We start from the raw sequence: 23,550 nt of genomic DNA, 5'->3' as shown, positions 1-23,550 counted from the left end.
TGATCTGCTGGTTTTAGAATATGTTTTAATGAGTAATAGCATTGCTTCAAAACAATTTAAAATCGTTTCTATGATTAGAGAATCCTGTCAACACTCTGTACAAAACCACTCGCCAAACAAGCCGTAGAATTTCAGCCTAGATCATGGTCTGTGTTGGTACGAGGTCCCGTTTTGACAAGTAGCCGTTCGTTACAGGCAGTTTGACATCTGAAAGCCCTTTTCGATTCAAAGTTTTGAATGTGATTTGAATGACGAATCGATCTGATCATCGCAAGAAGGTTGTTATTTGGTTCATGAAATTTACAGCAAATGTATTTATGCGTTTTGTAATAAAAATTGTTTGTAGGTTTTAATGAATTTGCAAGGGCTTTCTTCTGTCAAATGGCATCCAGGATGACCAAACCTTGGAAATTCATGGGATTCTCTTTTGGAAATTCATTTTTATATAGCAGGAATGAAATATCAATCTCTCTTCCCGTCTAATCTCTTATTGTTGAAAAGGTAATGCTGTTCGGGCATCGAGGATTTTGGCATTTCAGTCAACTAGTTAAGCTGGTTGAATGATTATGTGAATGTCTTTCACAAAATTTATATTCTGTGTGATTATTAGCAGTTGTTTTTAAATAATTTCTTGAAAATTAATGTCTCTATGCTGTGCACTACTAAACCATCGAATTTTGTGATGCTAAAATAACGCTATCAAAATGATTGAATGTTAACAATCGTGATTTTGGATATCGTGCAAGGCTTTATTCCTAAACAGTTTTGGTGTAGTCCTTGCTGAGGCCTCCCTGCCTCGTATTTGATTTTCAAATTTGCGAACCATACTGTTACGGTGTTGTTTGTTTTGTTTTTTTCTCTCTCACTATTGTTTCTCTCGGTTGCGCGAGACGAAAACAAAACTCACGCCACTGAACGGTTCGCTCACTCAAACGCCACCATTCGTCACAAACGAACACTCCCTCTCTCCTTTTTCATGCTCCCACGAGACACACACACACGCGCGCGCGCGTTGGAAGGAAAGAGAAACCACGAGAGCGAGAGCGAGACTGTGCGCGCGAGAGCCGTCGTGAGGAGGCAGGGCTGTCAAACCTGTCGGTGCCATGGTCGCCTCCGGTTGCTTCTCCACCGAAATGCCGGGCCGGCTCTCCTTTCGCGGTCGGTGGCGGTCTTTTCTGGAGTGAAGTAAAATCGCGCTTCATTCCATTCCGTCGCCGCGGTGGAGCATCGGCTGCTCTGTTCGCTGCACTGTTGGCTCCGCTGCGAACGAAACCGGGACCGGGGTTTGTCTTTCCTCGCGACTACTGCTCCGCGCTGCAACGTACGTCGGGTGGAGTTTCGCATTTTCGCGCGTTTGCGTCCTACTACGTGCTCGGGGGAATTTGTGGTGCATCTTAGAAGGTTTGCCTAACCACTGTGTTAATCGGCAAAGTTGAGTGGGTTGCAAGAAGTGCAAGTGACCAAACATATTGCCCAACCAGTGTAAAGTGATAACGTGTGCGCATCGTGAAATATCGGGCTATTATTCGCAATGTGCAATGGTGTTTTGAGTGCTGTTATTGTGTTAACGCTCTCCTTAGCAGCAAATACATAATTGTACTCACACATCACGTTGTTGTCGGTGCTTCGATCGTTTCTTCGTTACGCTTTAAAAGTGTAAATCAGCCACATGTGTCTTTAGAATGTAAAGTTATATGTGAAAAGAGCTAACCAGTGCGGTTATCTTCTGCTACAGTGATCTTTCTGGGAGTGTTACAATCTGTCCTCAGTATAATACCTGAAGTGCCTCCAGGCGTGTTTGTGCTAAAGATGCTTCCATAACAAGCAAAATATTGTTATTTATCAGTAAAAAAAATATAGCACGGGCTAACCACACCCTTGCAAACGGCTCACAATCAATAGCAGTTTATCGTTTGGGTACGATGTAGGCAGAAAATACGATCGATACAACTTGAAAACTACTTAGCCAAGCATTTCAGTTTTCCTGACACTGGAGGGTGTAATATATCCCCTTGCTTGAATTGTTATCTCCCTAATAATGTACACAAGAATGGTTTAATATCATAATCATAACACACCACTTACCAAAGCTTATCACACAGGCCATTTAAAATGCTTCTGAACCGCCGCAACAGTTGCCCAATTAGTTTTTCTGTCTTGCAAGTCTCACTGTTTTAAGTGCTTCCGAGTAAGAAGGCAACCCACGGTCAGCGAGTGCTCTGGTATCACTCATCTGGAACAGGTAGAATGTGCACAATTTATTGCTGATTTTTACTTTAAACCTGAACCCCGCACCCAAAGTACTACACCTCCCAAAGTGAATGTCGCTTCGGGTTCAGTCGAGCAAAGAAATCAGTCGTGCACGGGGGCGGGGAACGCGGCGTGGTGCGATGTGTAGAATCCCATTCGTAATGGGACCGAGAGGATGAACCAGATCCGTCATCGTCGACCATTTGTACCCGATCCTCCTAACCTCCTCCAACACGCCCGGAGGGGCAAGACACCCGGCGCAGACGAAAACCATATTGTGTGACATTCACCGGAATGTGGTCGAAATTTGATCATTCGCCAGCGATCGAATGATGACCGCGGAAGGGGGGTGTCCGTCGTCGGTCCGTACCATCCTTTCTAACCGGGGGTGTAAGGGAAAGGGTCCAATCCATGCTGTTCCTGCTACTGAACGGTTGTTTGTGTGTTCGTCGCGTTTCTGACTGCGAAAGTGAGTGAGAAAGTTATTATTGGATGGTTTTCGCGGCGAGGTGAGGTTTATGATGTGGTCCTAATTTTTGCCACAAGTCAGCACAAAACATACATCCATTTAATGCTGTGCTGTGCCTAATACACACACGCAGAGAAGCTTATGATAAGGGGTAATGGGGTTGATGTGTAAGGATCCAGCAAATGATTGAAGGACGCGTTTACCATACCAAAACCAATCGAGCATCGGTAATGAAAAATTACTGTCACGATGTAGTGGAGTCGAGCGCCACTTGAAAAAAAAAAACACACACACACGCCCATTTGGTGTCCAAAGGGGGCCGCGCTGTTGTATCGTTTTTTATTTGCAGCAGTACATTTTCAAGGTTACATGTGCACACTCCCCAATGCCTGCCTGCCTGCCTGTCTGGTCGAACTGCTTTCTCCATCGGGGCGGCATGATCGTGTCGTTTCGCTTTTACACCCGTAAACGCCGGCGGAGGGATCGCCACCAGTTCCAAAAGAGAGGCCCTCCCTCCTCGGTGCCAGCCCGCATTTGCACGGGGCTGGTTCCATTTGCATCGGATTAGAAAGTCAAATTGATTGGCAGACGACGGCGGGGATGACGGAATTGTGGTCACAGGGGGCCCCCTCACCCCTACCCCTTTCCCGCGTGTGTGGTTGTTTCTTCGCATACGCCCGGTCCCTATCGAGCGTATTGTCGGGAGTTGCAAGATTTACAGGCCCACAAGTTGTGCTAATGAGTTACACATAGGCAATTGGGTCGGTTTAACGCGAAGTTGAAGCTGTCGTACAGTGCTTTATAGGGTTTTCAAAGTCAGTTTCGAATGTAAACATTGTTATTCACCGCATACAAGATGTTTTTCAACAGCTGTCAAATGGTTTATTTGCTTCAAAATGAAATTTCAGTTTCAACACATGATTTTCAACACATCACAAAGAACTGTCAACCTCAATGCAGCTTGCGTCGTGGTGAAAATCTTGTTGGAGAAATTAAAAATTATTGTGTTAGAAATGAAATGTCAGATTGATGTGGATTAACATATTGCATGCGGTGAAAAACAATGTTTACTTTCGAAAGCGACTTGGAAAACCCTGTATATTAGGAGTTGATTGTCTATGTATGACATTCCTTATCGTCCATGTTTAGGCCCAATTATCGATGAAGGAGTTTGCAGAATATCTCAATTAACAATTAACATTTAATCAGTTTTGATTTACTCGAATTGATTATCGTTTTAAGTTCACTGAAATAAAGCTACAAAAAAACTGGTAAGGTATGAAGTTAGGCTTTTCCTCCAGCAACTTAAGACTAGTAGCAAATATATAGTTTCGAAGAATCCACCGGCACTTTGGGAGCATAACTTAGGCAAGGGCGGCAACCTGCTGATCAAATGAACGGCAACATCCCGTTGACAGCTTAATCGGTACAGCTCTCCATAGTAGCGGTTTTATGTGCGTCAAACATGAACACCCGGTTAGTTAGGTCAAACCGGGCGATCAGCTTTTGTCGATTGTTTTTCGTCGATCGTTAAAACAAATGAAAGGGTATTGCACTAAACACGACAGAAAAGCATATGTGGGGTTGTTCTGAAGCTATTAGAAACCGTTTTATTAGCATAAAACTTAATGGACAACAACATTTGTTTTGATGGGGTTCAAAACGTTGTTTTGAACGGATGTCCTGACACAAAAAGTACGAGTTTGATTATGCTTTTAAAGCTTTCAAATGCTTATTTTTCACCTTTTCTAAAGAGGATTATCATTTCTTAAAGTGTAATGCTTTCATAGCATAAAACACGTCATAATGGTCCCACACAGTTGCGTGAAAGGGGTCCTTGAGATAGTACCAGAAAAGCCTTTTGAAAGAGTTGCTGAACTCTTGTTCTTGGCTATAAGTTGCACCATCGATTTTACAGTTGTGATCATGAAGCGTTAGGACATTGGCCATCCTAACTATAAAGCAGCTGATTTACGAAATTGATCATCAATTTCATTGGAAGAAGATAAAATAAACAGAAAATGTAGAATAGAGTAAATGCACACGGCTTGGGCTTGGATCTCTTAAGCGTCTTCTATTGATTTGGTCCTACATCGTCCTTCAAGCCAATGGGTTCCAACAAGGGCTTCACAGTTTTGAGTCATAAACTGCCAAATTCAATGGCAATATAGGTAGCAAAGCAGCCAAAAGTGACATCGCGCTACCCGTAACTGTTTTAAATTGAACGACACGTCCCAAGGCACGGGCCTGAGATTGACACTTTCGTGCGTGAGTGCGTTTTAAGTGGAATCCCCATCCCGAACTGAACACAGGGTCACAGGGAACATCAGACGTCTTGCAGTGGGGTATCAAGATGATGATGGAGCTCAAGGAATGCAACCGGGCCGTCCGCCGGTTAGGGTTTGGACGGAATAAATGAATTGCTTGTTTTGCATCGTGATGGTGCAGATCGCGACAAAGGCGATCGACAGACAGACGCACGATCGTGTCGGACCTACTCCCTCCCGCAGTGGTGGCCACACAGAGCCAATGGTGCAGGGGGCTGCGGACGGTGGGGGTTGTGTAAAAAATCGCAGCAACTCACCGCGCCGCTTTTATTCCATATATAGCATGTGGCCGCCGCTGTGCTCGTGGTCTCGGACGGGGCACGATCGTGAGCCTTCCCCGCGACCGGCTGCTTTGCTGAAGATGACCTTGAAAGAGTGTTGCTACTGCTGTTGGTATTGTTTTCCAGTGTCGTTTCGCTACGGGCCGCGGGTGTTGTTTCTATGTGTGTGTGTGTGTGTTTTACGTGCGCAAATTTATTCGTGGTGGTGTGGGGCACGAAATGTGTGGCCAAACATGTGGAAGAGCTTGTAGGGCGGCGGCATGGATGTGTTTTCTGTGTTGTTCATTTCTTCGACCGCTCTGTCGATCGTCTTCCAGCGATCGTCCTTCTTTTCTTTTCTCTCTCTCTCAATCTTAAATTCGCGTTCTATTTTTTGCTGTCGTTTTTTTTTATGTTTACTGCTGCGCGCAACCCATTGAAGTGGCAAATTCTTTCAGCAGAAGCATCTCCAGAATGTTTGCCCTTTTCGGGTGCAGTGATTTGTTGGCGTCACGTTTTAAAATTGCTGTACCATGGATATACCCAAATCCAGGTGCTGTCCCCGGCTTCGTGATCTTGCGTGTGTTTGTGCGTGACATTTAGTTATAGTTGGCTCATCCTTTTCGGCGATGTGTTAGATGGAAAGAACTTACAGATTAGACTAAACGAAGGGCGATTTCTTTATCTGAGAGATTTGCGTATTCTGTTGCTCTCCGACGTGCTCCGATGGTGTATGCGATGGCCGTGTCAAACGACCGTTTTGCGGACGGTTTAATTATTGCTCGTGTGTCACTTTTTTAAAGGTCAGTTTAGTGATTCACACCCCGGAACGCGATCTGGAATTTTGCATGAGCTTTTCGGTCCACAGCATGCATGCTTGTGTCCTGCCTTGAAATTCCAGCACATGCTCTAGCACAAAAATTTCATAATAAAGTGTACAAATTCTTGTGGATTTCAAAACACAAACAGCTGTGTTTTTATATCTTCCCTCTGCCTACCAGTAAAATATAAAACGGTTGTGTGCAGTGTGCCGTGTGTGTGTTGCCCTTAAACGAGACGATAAAACTTAACGCACCTCGCAAATGAATGCACTTCTCCTTCTTTCCGGAGCCCGGGACAATATCGTAAATGCACTTTTACTGCACCGGTGTGTACTGTTCTTCGTGCACGATGATTGCCTCAATGGCAAGGCGTAGTGAGGGGAGTGTGGTTGATGATGATGATGATCGCCCATTGTGTCCTTCGGCGGAGGCATAAAAATTCTTTCTCCTCTCCTCGGTATGACAGGTTTACGATCGCATCCCTCGGCCGCTTGCTGTGGCTTGTTCAAATCGATCAGGAGAGTGAGTGTGTCCATGGTTTAAAGTTCGCTGGACCTTTTGCCGCTTTAAATAATCAATGTTCCTAGAATGGTGGCGATGCATGGAGGTGCAATAAAGTGATATGCAGTGCATTACTTATTTCCTTGCGGGTTATTTGTATTACCAGTCTCGGATGTGCCATCAAGTCGCCGAGTGCTTATATCCGACGTTTCATTCTCAGCCAATTTCCGTGATGAAAACACTAAAAGCTCGGAATGGCCCATCAGAAAAGTGGTCTAATGGACTCTAGTATATTTTACTAGCTATAGTCAGAATTGTTTAAGCTACCTTCTGAGAACCAAACGAAGAGGTGGTTTAGTATTATTTTAGGTAGGGGCACACAATAAGCTACCCAATACACGGCGTGGACATGTATGTAGTTTTTAGTGAAAATTGATTAGTTTTCGGAATTTAGAAGAGATTGCGATGAAGTACCTCTTTTTTTCGTTTGCAAACCATCTTATTGATTCAGTGTAGTTGAAAATGCACATCTTTATTAAATTAAGGTTGTTGCTGTTTACCGAGGGCACGTTCGCTTCCTAATGTATACACTCACTGGGAGACATCCATTTCAATTTCACTAGGTTCTCGAAGGATATGTTTCTCACATACTACACACTTTGGCTGCTGTTGCTTGCTTGCTACCAAGAAACGTAGCCGTTGGCCACAGGATTTGGCAGGATACAAACACAGCTAACAGGCGACGGCTGGTAGCTATTCGTGAGGATTTTCGGTGCACTTAGGGTGATCTGGTTCGGGAATTGCCAAGTGATTTCCCGCGTGGATTTGGAGAATGCTACTGCAGAGCTTGCCAACGGCTGAGCGGGGTAGAAATGTTAAGCCATTCGGTGTCATTTGTCTGGAGCGTAGATTGGAAGCACGAAGTTAATGGAAAAGGTTTATACTTTAATAAGTTACGAAGACATGTTCTCATGCGATAGATTGTCTGGGCAACAAATGAAGCCTCTTTGGTATTGCGCTTGAAAGTATCGCTGTAGAAATTACGCGTGTATTATAATGCGCTATTCGTCAATAAGCTACAAAATTTAGCAACATGTGTGTCCTTCTTGTTAGCAAATGCTAGAGATAATTGTACCTCTAACGTTAAAATTGCTAAGAGAAACAAATTAGGGCACTAATCCAGGCACTCATATGAAACGAGCAAAATGTAAAGCTCCTCGTTTCTTTGGTGCGAACAATACGCTTTATTAAAAGATGCATTTTCCATTTAGATGACCAAATGACTGAGAAAAAAAACTCACATATTTTCTGGAACCACTGGAAATTGTTCAATCGTATACAAACATTCGTATCTTTTGCTAACAGTTTTGGTCCTTCGAACCGGATTCGCATGGTGAAAGGGGCTAGAATGCTGGAACTGTCTCTGTTCTTGCAAATCCGGTTCGAAGGACCAAAAATGTTAGAAAAAAACACTCACGAATGTTGGTATACTTTTGCACATTTTGTGAGTTTTTCTGTTGCAAATGTTCCAAAATTGCTTTAAAAAATCACACACAACACAGACAGTTTACGTGTATGTTCATCCCGTTTGCAATCCCCCATAAAATACCGACGTGAGAGCGAGAGAGAGAGAGAGGGATTAAAGTGACCACAAACACTTCACCCTCTCCGTACCGGTGGCCGCTGGAGATAAACCACACCAACAGCAGCAGTCGTCTGACGGATGTGCGTGTGTGTGAGTGCGCGCGCGCGCTATTTGCTGTGCAACGGTAACAATCTGGCTGCGCATGTTGATGCACTCTCGCTGCTGTTTCTTTGTTGTGTCGCCTTCAGCACTCCCCTTACGCCGACCGCGACCGTTCCGGCTTCACCAGTGCAACCGATCGAACTAGGTCAAGGACTCCCCGTTCCGCGGGACACGCTGCACGAATTCGCACCTCACACTCCGTTCCCGGTATATCAAACCCATCAGTTTGTCTCAAGCGATACGTTACAATTTCTCACTTCCTCGTTTTGTGCTGTGCTGCTGGAGGAAGAGCAAACACACCCCAGGAGGGTTGGGAGCAAAGACGGAATACATCACACATACAGCTTATCTCACGTTCCCCGCTTTTGCACAGTCGACGTCGTGATCGTTGCATGGGGAGCGAGACGAGGAATGAAAATGCACTTGTGCTCACTTTTGCATGCTGGCCGATAAGAGGCCGCTTATCAGCAGGGTTCGTTTGCGGGCGAAGAAAATGAAAGCGCTTACGCTCAGACAGCAGGTATATTGCAGCACGAGCCGTCCGAGACGGCTAGACGCGTGATGTGTCGTACCTGTGGAATTGGTTGCAAAAAAAAAGCTTCGTCTACCGTGCTAACAGGAAGCGTCTATATTTTGGTTCCCACTTGTTCCTGTGTGCGCGAGTTATCACCGTTGGCCGGTTGAGTCAGCAGCCCATGTGAGGATTGCGCTTTTTGTCTGCGTCCCCAATTCCGGGTCCGGGGACAAGGTCTACGAATGGAAGTGTTTGCGCCGAATTGTGTCAGTCTGCCGAGTGTGTTACACGCGTCAATACTTGCTCGTCATCGAAAGCATTTAATATCAAACAGTGTAAATCGTTGCAAAGATTCAGCTACAACGTTAGCAATTTTTGTAAACATCGATTGAAATGTGAAATTTCGCCGTTGCAAAGTGATGTGTGCGGCTTGTTAAACATTCCTCCCAAATTCATTTCTGCACGCTACAATGTACAGGATGTTAACTTAATTACAGGCTTTAACGCGTGTATCGAAACGGATTAATAAAAGAAAATAAATGGCTGAGAAGAGACGGTCGAATGCACCACCAATGGCAACAATGTAATGTGTAAACATAGGGTGTGAAAAAAAAACGCGAACTGCATGAGCTTTGTGTGGAGTAAAAAGAAGATCGCTCAAATCGCATGTGCAGAAGTAAAAAAAAAATCGATTACAAATCAAATCAATGTGTGTACTAACGATAGAGTTGTGTGTTTTGCTGCAGTGAGGTTTAAGCGTGTTTCGAACGATTTGTTCGAAGCGATCAAGTGAGAGGGAAAGCAAGAGAGGAAAAAAGCGCTTTTGCACGGGTAACTGGGAAGCTATCACTGGTTTTACTATCATCTTCATCACCAGCACCAGTCAGCTTGGTTATGCTCAACCGCATAATCAAATGCATGTTGTGAAACGAAGCATTTGAGCTTTGTGTGCTTTATCGTTGTTATTGTGAAGATAAACAAAGCTTGCTTTAACGATCAAGGGGCGCAACGGAGAAGAACGTAGCTGGATCGAACCGGTGCATTAAATGCAATTTAGCGATAGGACGGAACTGTGTGGTGGTGGTGCGCAGTGTAATTGCTCACCCGGGGTAGGCGTCACCATATGTGCTGATGAGCGCACACACGCTCGGTTGAAATCGAAAGTGTGAATCCCCTTTTATCAATCAATTTCTCTGCTTTTTGTACCATCTCGGACCTATTCAACACATTTAGAGAGTGAAATTAGTGGCCAAAACAGTGATCCATCATCGTCAGCGGAACGGTCGGTAAGCGGTTGATATACGTACAGTGCAGTGCAGTGCTTGAAGTGCATCGTCCAACACCGTGACAGTTTGGCCAGACAGAGCCGTGTCGATGTTTCGCCCCGCATAGTTTATGCACCGTGCCCCCGTTGTCATCATGCTGAAGAAGGAGAAACCGATGCTGTCGGTGGCGGCAATCATTCAAGCGCAGGGCCGTTGGGATCGATCCCTGGCCGGGCTGGCAGGTACTTATCAGGGTAATGGCGTGCGACGAATTGAAGAATGAATCGATAGGTTGTAAAAGGTTTTGGTCCACTTCTTCCATTTGCTACGTTTGGATTTGAAGATGACTCACAAAGTTTTGTTTGTATTTAAAGCATTAATTGTCTGCAACAGTTTTTAGTTTTCAAAATTCCTGATGACATTCCAATAATGCAAAAAGCGGCTATTGTCACTCGTATAGAAGTCTATATTATCCAGGTTTATTAGTTTCATAAAGGAATGTAGCATGGAGTCAGTTCTATATCAGCAATAAATGAATTATTCATCATGGTCGATCTGCGAGTGAGTCTCAATTTAATAAAGGATCTTCACAGGATCTTCCAACGCAAATGTTTTGTCTATATCTATCAGAACTTTGATGTCACGATCCTTTTGTAACACGAATACGATACACTCCGTAATTAATTAAATTACTCTAGGATATTGCTTTAATTCCATTTCTACCGTCAAAGCAAATTGAATCGAGTTTATGATTCAATTACCTCTCTTTCGCAAACATAGAACTTAGCAAGAACGTCAATTCTTGACATCATCCTCCACATTTATACCAAAAAAGATACAAAAAGAATATAGTGTCTAAAAATAGACTCCAAATAGTAACGACTCTGCACTATTTTCTTGTGTGCAACTTTGCTTCCACAACACCTCGAGCCCTTTGTATTATTTATTTCTTGTTCAATATTTATTCTCTCTGAAAGCCAACTTCTTCTTCTGCATCGCTACTGAAAGATGCCATTAATATACCGCACTGTGTGTGTGTGTGCATACATGGTTCGAACGAACGATTACGTTTGCAGGACTCGTTTAGTGCTGGTGGTGTGTACCGTTACGCTGACGTAAGGATGCGAAACTCGATGCACACACACACACGACACATGGTACGGTACGGCACCGCGAACTTTACCGAGGTCATTCGGTATCCTTGGGAATATCCCTCCCTCCCTGCGCTACCTACTTCCCCCCTGCCACTTCAAGACACATTCGGCGTCCGCCCGAAAAAGGGTGTGGGGCTTTTAGAAATAGCACCAAGGCATATCGTGCTGCTGCAGCAACTGTTGCGCCATCGTCTGCTGCTGCTGCTGCTGTGGCATAAGGTGGCGGTTGCTCAATGTGCTTCCCTACTCCATGACCATTCCCAACAAGGATACGTGATGGTGCTTTGGTATGAAAGGATACCCTCCACACACAGGGAGGGGCAAAAGTGGTAGAATGTGATGACCGCAGCGGGCCCTAGCTTTACTTGTTCCCTGCCCGACCACCACGAAGCGCAAGGATCAATGGGAAAAGCATTGAGTAAGGTCATGAAGGTTGTTCATAATCGATAAATGACGGCACGCTTATGTAGTTGACGGGGTGGTGCGCTCTCTCTCTCTCTATCTCTCTCTCTATCTCTCTCTCTCTCTCTCTCTCTCTCTCTCTCTCTCTCTCTCTCTCTATCTCTCTATGTACTTTAAGAACGGATCTTGGGAATGCCAGAGGGTGTTTGCTTTCTCGCTTGAAACCCCTCGATACATAATCCTTCCAATGGACACGGTGTGCAGAAGCGCTGAGACTGGGTGCGTGTGTTTGTGTGTGTGTGTGCGCGAAGTGTGTCAAAAGTTTTCCCTTAAGTAGCACCGGAACATTATTGTGTATGTTCGGTCGCGGCGGGATTACATAAAAAAGCTTCCCTCTCGCTTTCATCGCCGCGTTTGGTTTTTCTTCTCGATGTTGTTCAATGGCTAACGGCACGCAGGGCCTCACTCTCTTTTACTCTACTGCCGTTTTCCCTGTGCATTTCTTTCTTTCATAAAATCAAAGCTCATTTTCATTTCATTTCTCGATTGCGCATGACCGTGCCTGGTGCTGTGCTGCTGGCTGGAGTGGGTTTGCGGCTTATACCTACTACCAGCGAAGCAGCAAAGAGGTGGGAGGAAGAGGCGATGTTAAACGAGTAAGAAGCAGCAAACAAATTTATTGTTAAACATGCACTCAAAGGTGAAGGACATATGCTGCTGCGGTGACGCACAGCACCATTTATTGCATACGGTTGCACCGCGGGTGTGGGAGAGAAGAAACGAGGACGCTTATGGGGGTGCTGCTCATTCATTTCCATTTGCTTTCAATTATTCAAACACCCAGCATTCATTACTACAGCTTATTGTTGCTGGTGTGTGTGTGTGTGTGTGTGTTGCAGTAAGGCACGAACCCCACCGAACGTATTATCCTGTTGATAAAAAATCCAACCCACCTGATAAAAAGAGCATTTAACGCTGGTTGGCAGCTTGCTGCGGAAAGCAGTTGAGAGTGGAGGTGATCAGGGGCGTAGAGAAAGTAAAAATAAAACGAATGCAATTGAAAGGAAAATACCATGACCAAACTCAAACCACTTTGCGTTATCAGAAGCAAACGAAGCGCATCCAATACTGCATTGTAACCTATAGTGTGTTATTTTTGTTTAGGCATCTTCCGATACAATTAGACATATTGAATTGTTAGGCTATACTATGGCAAGCCTAGACCCCAACTACGAATGTTGTGTCAAACAAGAAGAAAGAGGATATTAGGAATGGTCTACGTGATCGACGATATCGATGTAATGATTATGACTCAATTGTAATGCAAATCAGACTCTGTTGCTTTACAGGATGGCGTAAACACACCGAATCTTACAAAACCGGACGAGGTTTGATACTCACCTGGAGTATTAGTGTTGGGCTTCGTGAATCTTTCGTTGAGATTCATTCATATGAATCTTTAGTGATGAATGAATCGAATCTCAAGTCGAGTCTTCAAAGATTCACAAGTCTTCAAAGATTCATGATGTTTTAAAGATTTTTGAATCTCTTAATACTCTTGAATCTCCGAGGATTCATGAATCTCGAAAGATTCTTGAATCTAAAAGATTCATAAATCCATTAAAATTCATATATATCCAAGGATTTATGCATCTTTATGAATTCTTGATCCTTGAGATCCGTTAATCTTTCGAGATATAAGAATCGTTTGACATTCATGAATCTTTGGAGATTCATAAGCCTTCGGAGATTCGTGAAGCTTTGCAGATTCACGAACCTTTGGAGATTCACGTATCTTTTGAGATTCATGAACCTTTGGAGATTCCCTAATCTTTTGAGATTCATGAATCTTTCCAATCGAGATTCAGATTCATTGAATCATTCCAAAAATTCATTCAGATTCATGAATCTGAATCAGATTGACCCAACACTAATCGTAATGGTATACAATGACAAACACTAAAGTACTGAGAAAAGTTAACTATTTTCATACCACGACATTTTTCCCATTTATTAAGCTGTGAAATATGTCTACAAGTGTAGCAATTAGACAGCTGAAGCAAAAAAGCTCGCTTGATACGTTACTATCATTTTTTTCGCTATCTGAAGTGCACCTGACAAGAATGCAAAATATTCTAAGAAAATGTACAACAGTGGATACTATACAAGCGAGCAAGCACAGCATAACAATGCATCTGGTTTGATGCAAACTTGGAGATAGCGAAGAACAAAGCACAAAACATCACTACAAGCAGCACCAACCAAAGCATGGATGGATTGTGAACCGCACTTAGCAACTATTGCTACAAAATGCCTAAAGAGAGATACGATACACACACAGAAGACACCGACACCGACCCGTACGTACGTAGACTGGCCCAGCAGCTGCGGTATAAGAATAAAAATGTACAGCGTAGTCTAATGTTTTTACTTTTGTCGTTTTGCTTTGTGTTTTTGCTCTTTGCTGCACTGCGCTGCACCGCAAACCACCGCTTGGTTTGTAACATTAAAAGAAGCAAAGTGCTTGTTGTGGGCAGAGGCGCGGCTTGTTTCAGTCCGGTGTTGATAAAAATAATGAGCGTGTAATAAGACAAAAACAAAACAAAAATGCTCGATAATAAATACTGCTGTGATGTGTTTTATTACTCTTCGGCACGGCGTTCGCGTCCAGCTGCATACAGACAAATGTTGTGGCAACATTATTATTTTTAATTCTCTTTTGTCTCTAAATTTTCTAATGCTGTGTTGTTGTTTTTATCCTACCTTTTTTCAACGCTCTCCATTGTATTACATCCTTTGCCGCGTGTGGGCAAAGATGCAAGGAGGGAGCATCTTTCTTATTTACCTTGTTGCAATTGCATGTTGTTTTGTACGGGCCGGGAAGCGCAACATCAAGCCTTCGGCTTCAGGTGCAATGTGCAATGAGAGCATATGCTCCACAGAGAGCGGATGTCTGAGAATGCTTCCTCAATGGTTTGTGTGTGTGTGTGTGTGTGTGTGTGTGTGTGTGTGTGTACCAAGAAGTGTAGGAAGGGATAATTTAGAAATAAAGTGCATCCTGCATGCATGTACGAATCGGCGACGCATCTGCAAAGTTGGGCAGCGATTGCAAAAACTGATTGCTTCTAATGCACCTTTCGTGTGTTTTGTCCGAGGATAGCGGGTAGAACGGGGGATGGCAAGTGCAGCTGAAAGTAAGGATGAATTGTTTCATTACTTGCCTGTGTCTGATTCTGGTGCTGGTGCAGCTGATTTGGCTGTAGCTATAAATGCATTAATGCAGTGTATATCGATTATAATTTACGGGGCATGATGTGCGTTGCAATTGACGGCACATCAGCTGCTGCTCTATGGTTTGAATTAACACATTGCCTAATAGGAATCAGAGTGTTTGATATGCGTATGGTTCGTCTGTTTGCTTGCTGCAGCTGGAGTGTGTCGACGTGGTGATATGTTTTTCATTTTCATATCCATTAGACATTTGCTTAGCTTATGATTATTCATGACGGTTTATTGTGGCTGATTCTTCACTAATGTATGGGTGTATTAAATGTTTATGCTACTATTTACTATACTTTGAGTTGAGTTTGCTTTGCACTTGTCACACAACTAACTTAACAATGAAAAATAGTGATTAACGAGCGGTTAAACACGATGTAGTAAATACCAATAACAAAGTTGTTCAGTAATTGACTAGCGCCCTCACAAGGTCAAAGGAAAAATGCTGAAAAGAGTCGATAATGACGCCTAATTAAGCGGCACTTTTCACTGGAACTAATTTGCCTTATATATGGTGTTGTGTATGTGTTAATGGCCGTTTTCGCTAAGACAAATATTGATGCATTTATTACCCATATTATGACACAACACTGTATTATGTGGTCATTTTCCCTCCCTTTTCCCCAAGTTCCTCCATGTTGGTTGCCTGTGCAACAAACCACAAATTGACACTTAGTAAAAAAGCGACTCAAAAAATACTGACCATAGTGGACAGCGGGAGTGCAATGGAGTCAAAGGAAACCGCTAGTGGTGGTAGTGGTGGTACTGCTGCTGGTGCTGCTGTTGGTATGGCTGTATGTCTAATGCATATTCATGGCACTGCGCTGCGCTAACTGTCCCGTTTAGTGCTGGTATGATGCACCGGACCGTGAGGGCGGGGGCCCCACCTTCCCGAAGTAAGTGGGTGGTGATTTGGTCCCAACCGCAAGCAAAAAAAAGACCTTGTCTGCAACTCCGGCAATCCCAAACCCTGAGACTACTGGCCCTGCGGCGATGCCGTTTTGCATATATCTGCATCGGTCTCGCCCGATCCCGTGTTTGTCATTCCGTTCTATCCTATTTTTGCTCTCTTCCATCGCCGCATCGGTTGCACAAATGCGAAGCGCATCGTGGAATTCTCCTTTCACCTTGAGAGTGAAGAACGCTTAGCGCGACTACGACGACGACGGCGACGACGATGTTGTTGCATCTGGTGCATTATCGGTGCACTTTTACTTCGCAGCAACGCAACACAAATGCCCCGGCAACGGTAACCATTATCATCACCACCACACAGGCTCAATACCGCGAAGGGTGATGTCGCGTTCGCTCGCTGGCCATCATTGCGAGGTCGAAAGGGGGAGTATTTTTTTTGTTGTATGCAAAGCACGTTTGTACGGAGTAGATGGATTGCATGTTTTAATCTGTTTATTGAAATTTTATCCTTCGTGGAGCCATTTCGGACGTTCGGGGAGTTCAGAGAAGTGTGTTGTGTTTACTCGTTTGTTGGGATGTGTTTCGATAAATGGTACATTTTTTAATGCTAGTAAGCATTAGAGCAAAAACGGATAAATTAAACAATAAATTTTAGTATTATACGTTTATGCAAACATTTAAACTCTAATCATTCCAAGGTATCACACCTATTTCAAGTTATGTTGCTGGAATGCATTGTATCAAGTGTGGATAAACGTTGCATGATCCTCTAGTAAACTTTTACTAGATCTAAACAACCGTCAGATGTCTGTTCAAATCACTGTCTATTGTTTTTTTTTTTAAACTAGGTCGATAGAACTTATTCTTTGTCATAAAACTGTTCATGTTTAGCCTATGACAGCCTGTGACGTCCATCGAAGATAGCTGCAACGTTCGCTTGTGCTTAGGTCATGTCCCTTTGACCAAAGTTTTGTGTCCTAATTAGAGAACTAGCTTATTCAAGAAGACCCTTTATAAAATATGGTATGATTCTGCAAGAATATACTTCACCTTTACCGTCGCCTTCTCTCCTGAACTTGCACGAAAGAGCAAACCAATTAAGAGCGAACTCGATCCACCACCACCAGAGTCGCATCATTCGTGACCGCGCGCTATGCATCGATATGCAATAAGTCCGTCCAGCATAAATCATCCCTCTTTCCCTTCTTCTGCAAGGCATGATGTCATCAAATGTGTGTTTGTGTGCGCCTATATTTATTCGTTTGTGTTTTGTCGTTTGCCTTCGCAGGTTTTGATGCAGCGCTGGTCGGTCACATGGGCCCGCTGTCACCGCCCGATCTGAAGCCCGACCTGAAGCCGGACATTTCGCTGCTGAACGGAAGTGGCGGTGGACCGTTCTCGCCCGGCAACAACTGTGGCCCGGGCAGCCCGGGCAGTGGCGGCTTCAACTCGGTCGTCCTGCAGCAACAGAATGCGCTCGTTGTGGGTGGGGCACTCGGAAATGGGACGGGACAGCAGAATCTGCTCGTTGGAGGTGGTTCCCAGCAACAGCAGCAGCAGCAGCAGCAGGGAAGCAATGGAGGTGGAGGTGGCAGTGGACCGAACACTCCCTCCAACATCACGCAGCAGTACCCGCCCAACCATCCGCTCAGCGGCTCGAAGCATCTCTGCTCGATCTGTGGCGATCGGGCCAGCGGCAAACATTACGGTGTCTATAGGTAAGAGCATTAGTAGTGTAAGCTTAGTTATGTTATGGGAATTTAAGCTTTTTCGATACAGTTTTGAAACATTTCGTTTTAATGTATTAAACTCAAACCAAAACAGTTCACGTTATGCGGGGTTTTCAAAATCATTCAAAAACCGCAACGAGTGAAGTATTCGTGAACGGATAGAAAAGTGCCAACCAGAGCGCAACAACAAAAAAAAACACGTTTGTGCGCCCATCGGACACCCGAAGATGCGCAAAGAAGCGAAGCAACGAACGCGATCATTTGATGCGAGCGGGAGAAGCAGACGATAGAAGACCCCGGCTTAACGCGAAAATTATTCATCTGACCTCGACATTTGCTTCCTTTCGCGGCATCCAATAGCGATGGACCTACAACGGACGCGGACGGCCGGGCGGACGCGATGCGGTACGGTGGTGAACTGCACTCTCGTGTAGCGCTTGCTTGCTGCCACCTTGTCGGTGTCGGTGTATTTCGTTTGCACTACCCTCTGTTAGATGCAGTTTTTCCATTAGATAATTAATATGCCACCCGCGGGATCCGCCGCGTAGCCGATGACGACGACGCCACTGACTCCGTGTGACATTTAGCGTCAAACGAGCCAGCAACAGCAGCAGCCAGGAGCAGCAGCAGGCCAACAGCGGGGACAAACAGCACACACACACACTTCCTTCGGGTGCACTTACCACCCCTGCTTGTTAATGCTATCCCATTAATATTTCCTATTTTGCATGTTGCGCATGCAAGCTGCGTTTGCCGGTTGGAATTTATCTCTCCCTTTGCTGCAGTCATAGCTTTGCAAGATGCTTTTAACTAGCTTGTACAGTCGCCTTCCGGCGATTACCTTTTGTAACTAGATCCAAGATTGATGTCACTTTGCGAACGGTTCTAACATTTAACTAGTTTTAGCTCAATTGGAAGTGCCCGCAGAAGTGTCCGCGTTCATGCTCCCTCTATGCAGCTTGTGTAACCTTTCGCTTCGCAAACTGCAATGCGAACACACCATCAATGAAAGCGAGTGAGCAATTAATAATAGGGGTAACACTGCTGCTGGGCTACGTCAGCAAAACTATGGCAGGTCTACGATCGGTGCAGCTGTACTGCTGCTTTGAAGTGCATTTGGGTATTTTTAGCCAGCGTTCGGTGAAATAACCCGCTGCCAATGGGGCATGAGCGATGTGTCCTCGTTTCATAAAGCATATCCAAACCAAGCGAAATCATCGTGATCTTGAGCCTGGGTAGACTTTTATAAACACCTTTATTTGAAGCTATCATCATTCCCTGCACGTAATACATTAGCGTTTGAAGATTCACTCAAGCAAGCGAATTTCGTATTGCTCGTAAGAAGATAACAGTGGCCTCAGCGGGATATCACTTAGCGTGCAGTGGCGGAATGCTTTGCATTCCTGGCACGCTTTCACTACCGCTCCGAGCGAACACACATTCTAATAACGCATCCGACGTGCGTGCGTGCGCGCCCTGCTCTTCTTCCCTTCCAGCTGCGAGGGATGCAAAGGATTCTTCAAGCGAACGGTACGCAAGGACCTGTCGTACGCGTGCCGGGAGGATAAAAACTGTACGATAGACAAACGCCAAAGAAACCGCTGCCAGTACTGCCGGTACCAGAAATGTTTGGCCTGCGGCATGAAGCGCGAAGCGGTCCAGGAGGAACGGCAGCGCAGCTCCAAATTTTCGATGAAGGTACGCGACAGCGGCGTTTGCCACATTGGGGGGTTGGTTTTACATTCCCATTAATGTGTTCTTTCTGCTTCTTTCTCTCTCTCTGTCTCTCTCGTCCTCACACAGTCCGAAGAAATCAACTCGACCAGCTCGGTGCGGGACGTTGTGGTTGATCGGTTCCTCGAGGCTGAGCAGATCGGCGAACAGAAGAGTGGCGACAATGCCATACCATACCTGCGCGTTGGCCAGAATTCTATGATTCCATCAGAGTACAAGGTACGTTTGCGTAAATGAGCACACGAACCGCCTCTCCTTAACACGCTCTGCCGGTACTTGTTTGCAGGGCGCCGTATCGCATTTATGTCAGATGGTGAACAAGCAGATCTACCAGCTAATCGAGTTTGCCCGACGGCTGCCAAACTTTTCGAATCTGCCACGCGAGGACCAGGTGACGTTGCTGCGCAGCGGCTGGAACGAGATGCTGATTGCGTCCGTCGCCTGGCGAAGTATGGAGGTGAGTGGTTGGTGGAGTGCTTTGAGGAAAAGAGGTGCACGCTTGTTTGCGCTGCGCTCGGGTTTTTACCCTAACTAACGTGACGTGATTTCAATTTCTGCTTCCTTCCCCTCTTCTGCGCAGTATATTGAAACGGAACGGCCACCGGACGGCAGAAACGATGGCCGCGTTACTATCCGGCAGCCGCAGCTGATGTGCTTGGGACCGAACTTTACGCTGCACCGGAACAGTGCCCAGCAGGCCGGCGTCGACTCCCTGTTCGATCGCATCCTGTGCGAGCTGGCGATCAAAATGAAAAGACTGGACGTGAACCGGGCCGAGCTGGGCATACTGAAGGCGATCATACTGTTCAACTCCGGTGCGTAAGCGAAGCTGCGGTGGCCCCGTTGCCTTGGGGATTGAAAGCAACATTTCTGTGAACCTTTGCTGACGTGTCGTATTTGCTTTTTCTTGCTTTTAGATATACGGGGCCTAAAGTGTCGGAAGGAGATCGACCAGATGCGGGAGAAAATTTACGCCTGCCTGGACGAGTACTGCAAAACGCAACACCCGTCGGAGGATGGCCGGTTCGCGCAGCTGCTGCTACGGTTGCCCGCCCTCCGCTCGATCAGCCTCAAGTGCATCGATCATCTGAACTTCCTGCGATTGCTCGGCGACAAGCAGCTCGATAACTTCATCATCGAGATGCTGGACACGCCGTTGTAGGCGGAACTGCGTATGTCTCCCGATCGGCACAGCTCGCCGCCGGACGCGTTCGCCCGAGCCGCGCGAGATGGTGATGGGGAGCCAGGGACCGTGCTCCTGCTGTCGACCCTGGTGCAGATGCTGCTGAGAGAGACGGGACTGTTTCTTCTGCTGCTGACGCTGGCATTTCTCAAAGTGTTACTTTCGCGGGCGTAAACAGAACAAAACTCGTCCGCGCGTGGTGGCTGGCACTAAGCGAGCGAACGAGCGGCAGAACAGACAGGCGTTATGAATTATTTTCATAACTGTTTGTATGCTTAGCAGGCAACAACACACATTTTACACTTTAGTTTTTTTTATGTTAGCAAATTAATTGCCACGCACCTTTCCCTTCGTTGGGAAATACCAGATTCCGGGCGTAGCTGTAATGATCCTTTTGTTTTGTATGAAAATCAAACCGCTGGGGCTGGGCACCAGAAGTGAAACGATGATAATGAGACAGTAATGAACTTTCGATGCAAAAATAAAAAAAAAAACACACAGAAACATAAGAAAGTATAGTAATACGTTTAAAATATGCTTTTCGTCATCCCTCCCATAGTAAAGAGAATGCACTTGTTGAAGCGATAGCGGGGGGAGAGCAAGGATCATCGAATCGGTCGGCGACCCAAAAGCGAATTGCGTGCGAAGCGAGCGTGAGCAATACACAAGCGCACTTGCCCCGGGCACACGTAAAGTGTGCAACAAGACGCTGAACTGGAAGAAACAAGCTAAACGAACAACACACATTACAAAACGATATGGTGCAAATAGATTTTATCAACACTCAACACTTAATCCCTTTTACCAAGTAAGTCTACATAGCTGTAAAGTGATAGGGAATGGGGAACATTTACGAGACGGATAGAGTGAGAGTGAGAGAACCATCACAGACAGACGTTTGTGTGGGTTAAGCAAGGGAAATAAAATATATAAACACTCATTTCCCGCTGCTCTGGCCACACTTTTAAGCCAGGAGTAATGGAAAGTAAGTGAAATGGAGTAGTGTGACAGCATAGAACATTAGATTTTTGTTTGCCTAGAGTAAGGGATGCAAATTATTATAACCATCCGATAAATGCATTGCACGATAAAACAAAACCCCCGTACTGATAGAAGGAAACCGATTCTCTGGTTTTAGATCGTTGTTTAGCTACACTGATGTATGTTAAAATGCTACTTGCAAAATCATCTCTCTACTATGCCGCATTTCATTACACTCTCGTTTTGCTGCAGTGCTCACTCTCTAGTGGCTAATCTCACTAGATCTCATGACACGATGCTAGGGGAAAGATGTTAAAAATATACTTAACCATGCATAAGATGAATATGCATTTCTCCTACAGAGGTTTTGCTTTGCTCTTTCTTTTCTTGTTTTCTTTAGTTTGTTAGCACTTTAAAGGCAGGCCGCGCGGGAAAGTTGTTGTGGGTAAAGCGGCACACACACACTTGCCCTTGAGTGATGTATCCCGTCGTAACTCATGATGCATCTGTTTGTTGTGTATTTATATAAGTATTGCTCTGCCTGTGCAAATTCGTTTTAATCACAGCGACAAGTAAGAAAGTGAACAGCCTGTGCTCGCTATCGCCACGAGAGGCAGACCACAGCGATGAGCAAGCAATTGCACACAGTACACAATTCTAGAAACGCTCTCAAGCAAACCACAGCACATAAATGATGGGAAGAAATGACACAAGCTGCTGAATGTGAAAGAGATCTATTTATTAATGTTTAAATGCGCTGATATGAACAGCCACTGTTGTAATAATCCTTCCTTTGGCAGTAAAGTAACGTTTGCTTCCTTCTGTCCCATGGTCCCTTTCACTTTGCGCGCACAGTTCCACATCCCCATGAAATGCCCCATGCATACATATATACCTGCAAAACGCGGAGCTTGAGTGATTGTCCTGTAGTGATGTAAGAGGTAGTGTTTCTTTCCTCCCTGTAGAATTTAATTAGCAAACACCCATGTGCAAATGCAACACGTTCTGTAAATCGAACACTGCGGAAAAGGGATCAGGCACAGCATAATAACGGCCAGGAATGGGATAAAGGTAGAATGTTGGTAGCAGTTTACTTACAGGTTTTGTTGCTGAATGATGTAGAGAGATGATAGGAATGGTTATAGAAACTAGAAGTTGGTAACGATGCAGGGAAAATGATATAATGTTTGTTTGTTAGGTTGTTGTTTTGCAAGATGAAAAAAGAAAGAAAAGAAAATATATACGCAACAACCAATAATGGTGTGGGATTAAGTGCAAGAGAAAAAAAACAAGGTAAAGTTCGCATCAGGCGAAATTACCACCATTTAGAATGTGTGTGTGTGTTCCTCAGGAAAGAGCAGCAAAATTGCTAATCGAATGTAAAAGATAGCAGAAAAGTGAAACGACAGTGAAAAGAACAGGGTAAATATATTGTGTAGCAAAGCAGGGAAACGGAAATGGCAAAAGTGCGAACAGTGCAGAAGTGTACGACGGATAGATGAAACTAATTTATATATTTGTAAGCATTTCTCAAATGTAATAAAAGAAGACACACAAAACACGACAGAATCAAAAATGTAAGAACAAATGTAGAGCAAAAAAAAACGATGAACAAACCATTAAGCACGAGCACCAACCCCATACCTTGCACTGAACCATGGGTTCCGCAAGAGCAAGAGATCGGAACAGTCACGTTTGAAGGGAGGAAGCATCATCGGGGGGGATTGGTATTAGTGAATAAGGTATGATCGTAGGCACACTGTGCCACGCATTTGGTACCTAATACTATGCAAATGTTTAAAAGAAAATAAAAGCTCACATTGGTACTCGAAAAGCGGACGGCGTGTCACAAAAGGAAGTGAATAAATAAAATAAATTTATTTGAAGTAAAAAACAAACGGTAGGAACGTATCGTCCATGATGAAGATGACACCGAAACACGAAACGCAACTGTTGCTCCTGCAGGGGGGTAAAACGGTAATATCACAAACGGTAGTGCCATTTATTTTGATGAATAG

At 44.8% G+C, this 23,550-nt stretch overlaps 1 protein-coding gene across 2 annotated transcripts; it reads left to right on the top strand.

Annotated features, from left to right (window-relative positions):
- The first annotated feature begins 1,133 nt into the window (after positions 1–1,133).
- On the top strand, positions 1,134–23,345 carry LOC120948564 (protein ultraspiracle homolog). 2 transcript variants are annotated; one of them, XM_040365030.2, is made up of 8 exons: positions 1,134–1,401; positions 10,123–10,408; positions 17,193–17,622; positions 19,131–19,332; positions 19,438–19,587; positions 19,655–19,825; positions 19,949–20,183; positions 20,286–23,345. In XM_040365030.2, the coding sequence occupies exons 2-8, from the start codon at positions 10,285–10,287 to the stop codon at positions 20,528–20,530; spliced, it is 1,557 nt and encodes a 518-aa protein (XP_040220964.2). In that variant the 5' UTR covers positions 1,134–1,401; positions 10,123–10,284; the 3' UTR covers positions 20,531–23,345. The 2 variants fall into 2 exon arrangements, with proteins under 2 accessions (XP_040220964.2, XP_040220967.2); XM_040365033.2 differs by lacking the exon at positions 1,134–1,401 and having other exon boundaries at positions 8,908–10,396.
- The last annotated feature ends 205 nt before the right edge of the window (positions 23,346–23,550 follow it).

Source organism: Anopheles coluzzii, chromosome 2, assembly GCF_943734685.1.
Source record: "Anopheles coluzzii chromosome 2, AcolN3, whole genome shotgun sequence".
In the NCBI taxonomy this organism is placed as follows: Eukaryota; Metazoa; Arthropoda; class Insecta; order Diptera; family Culicidae; genus Anopheles; species Anopheles coluzzii.
This window is presented reverse-complemented; position numbering and strand designations above follow the sequence as displayed.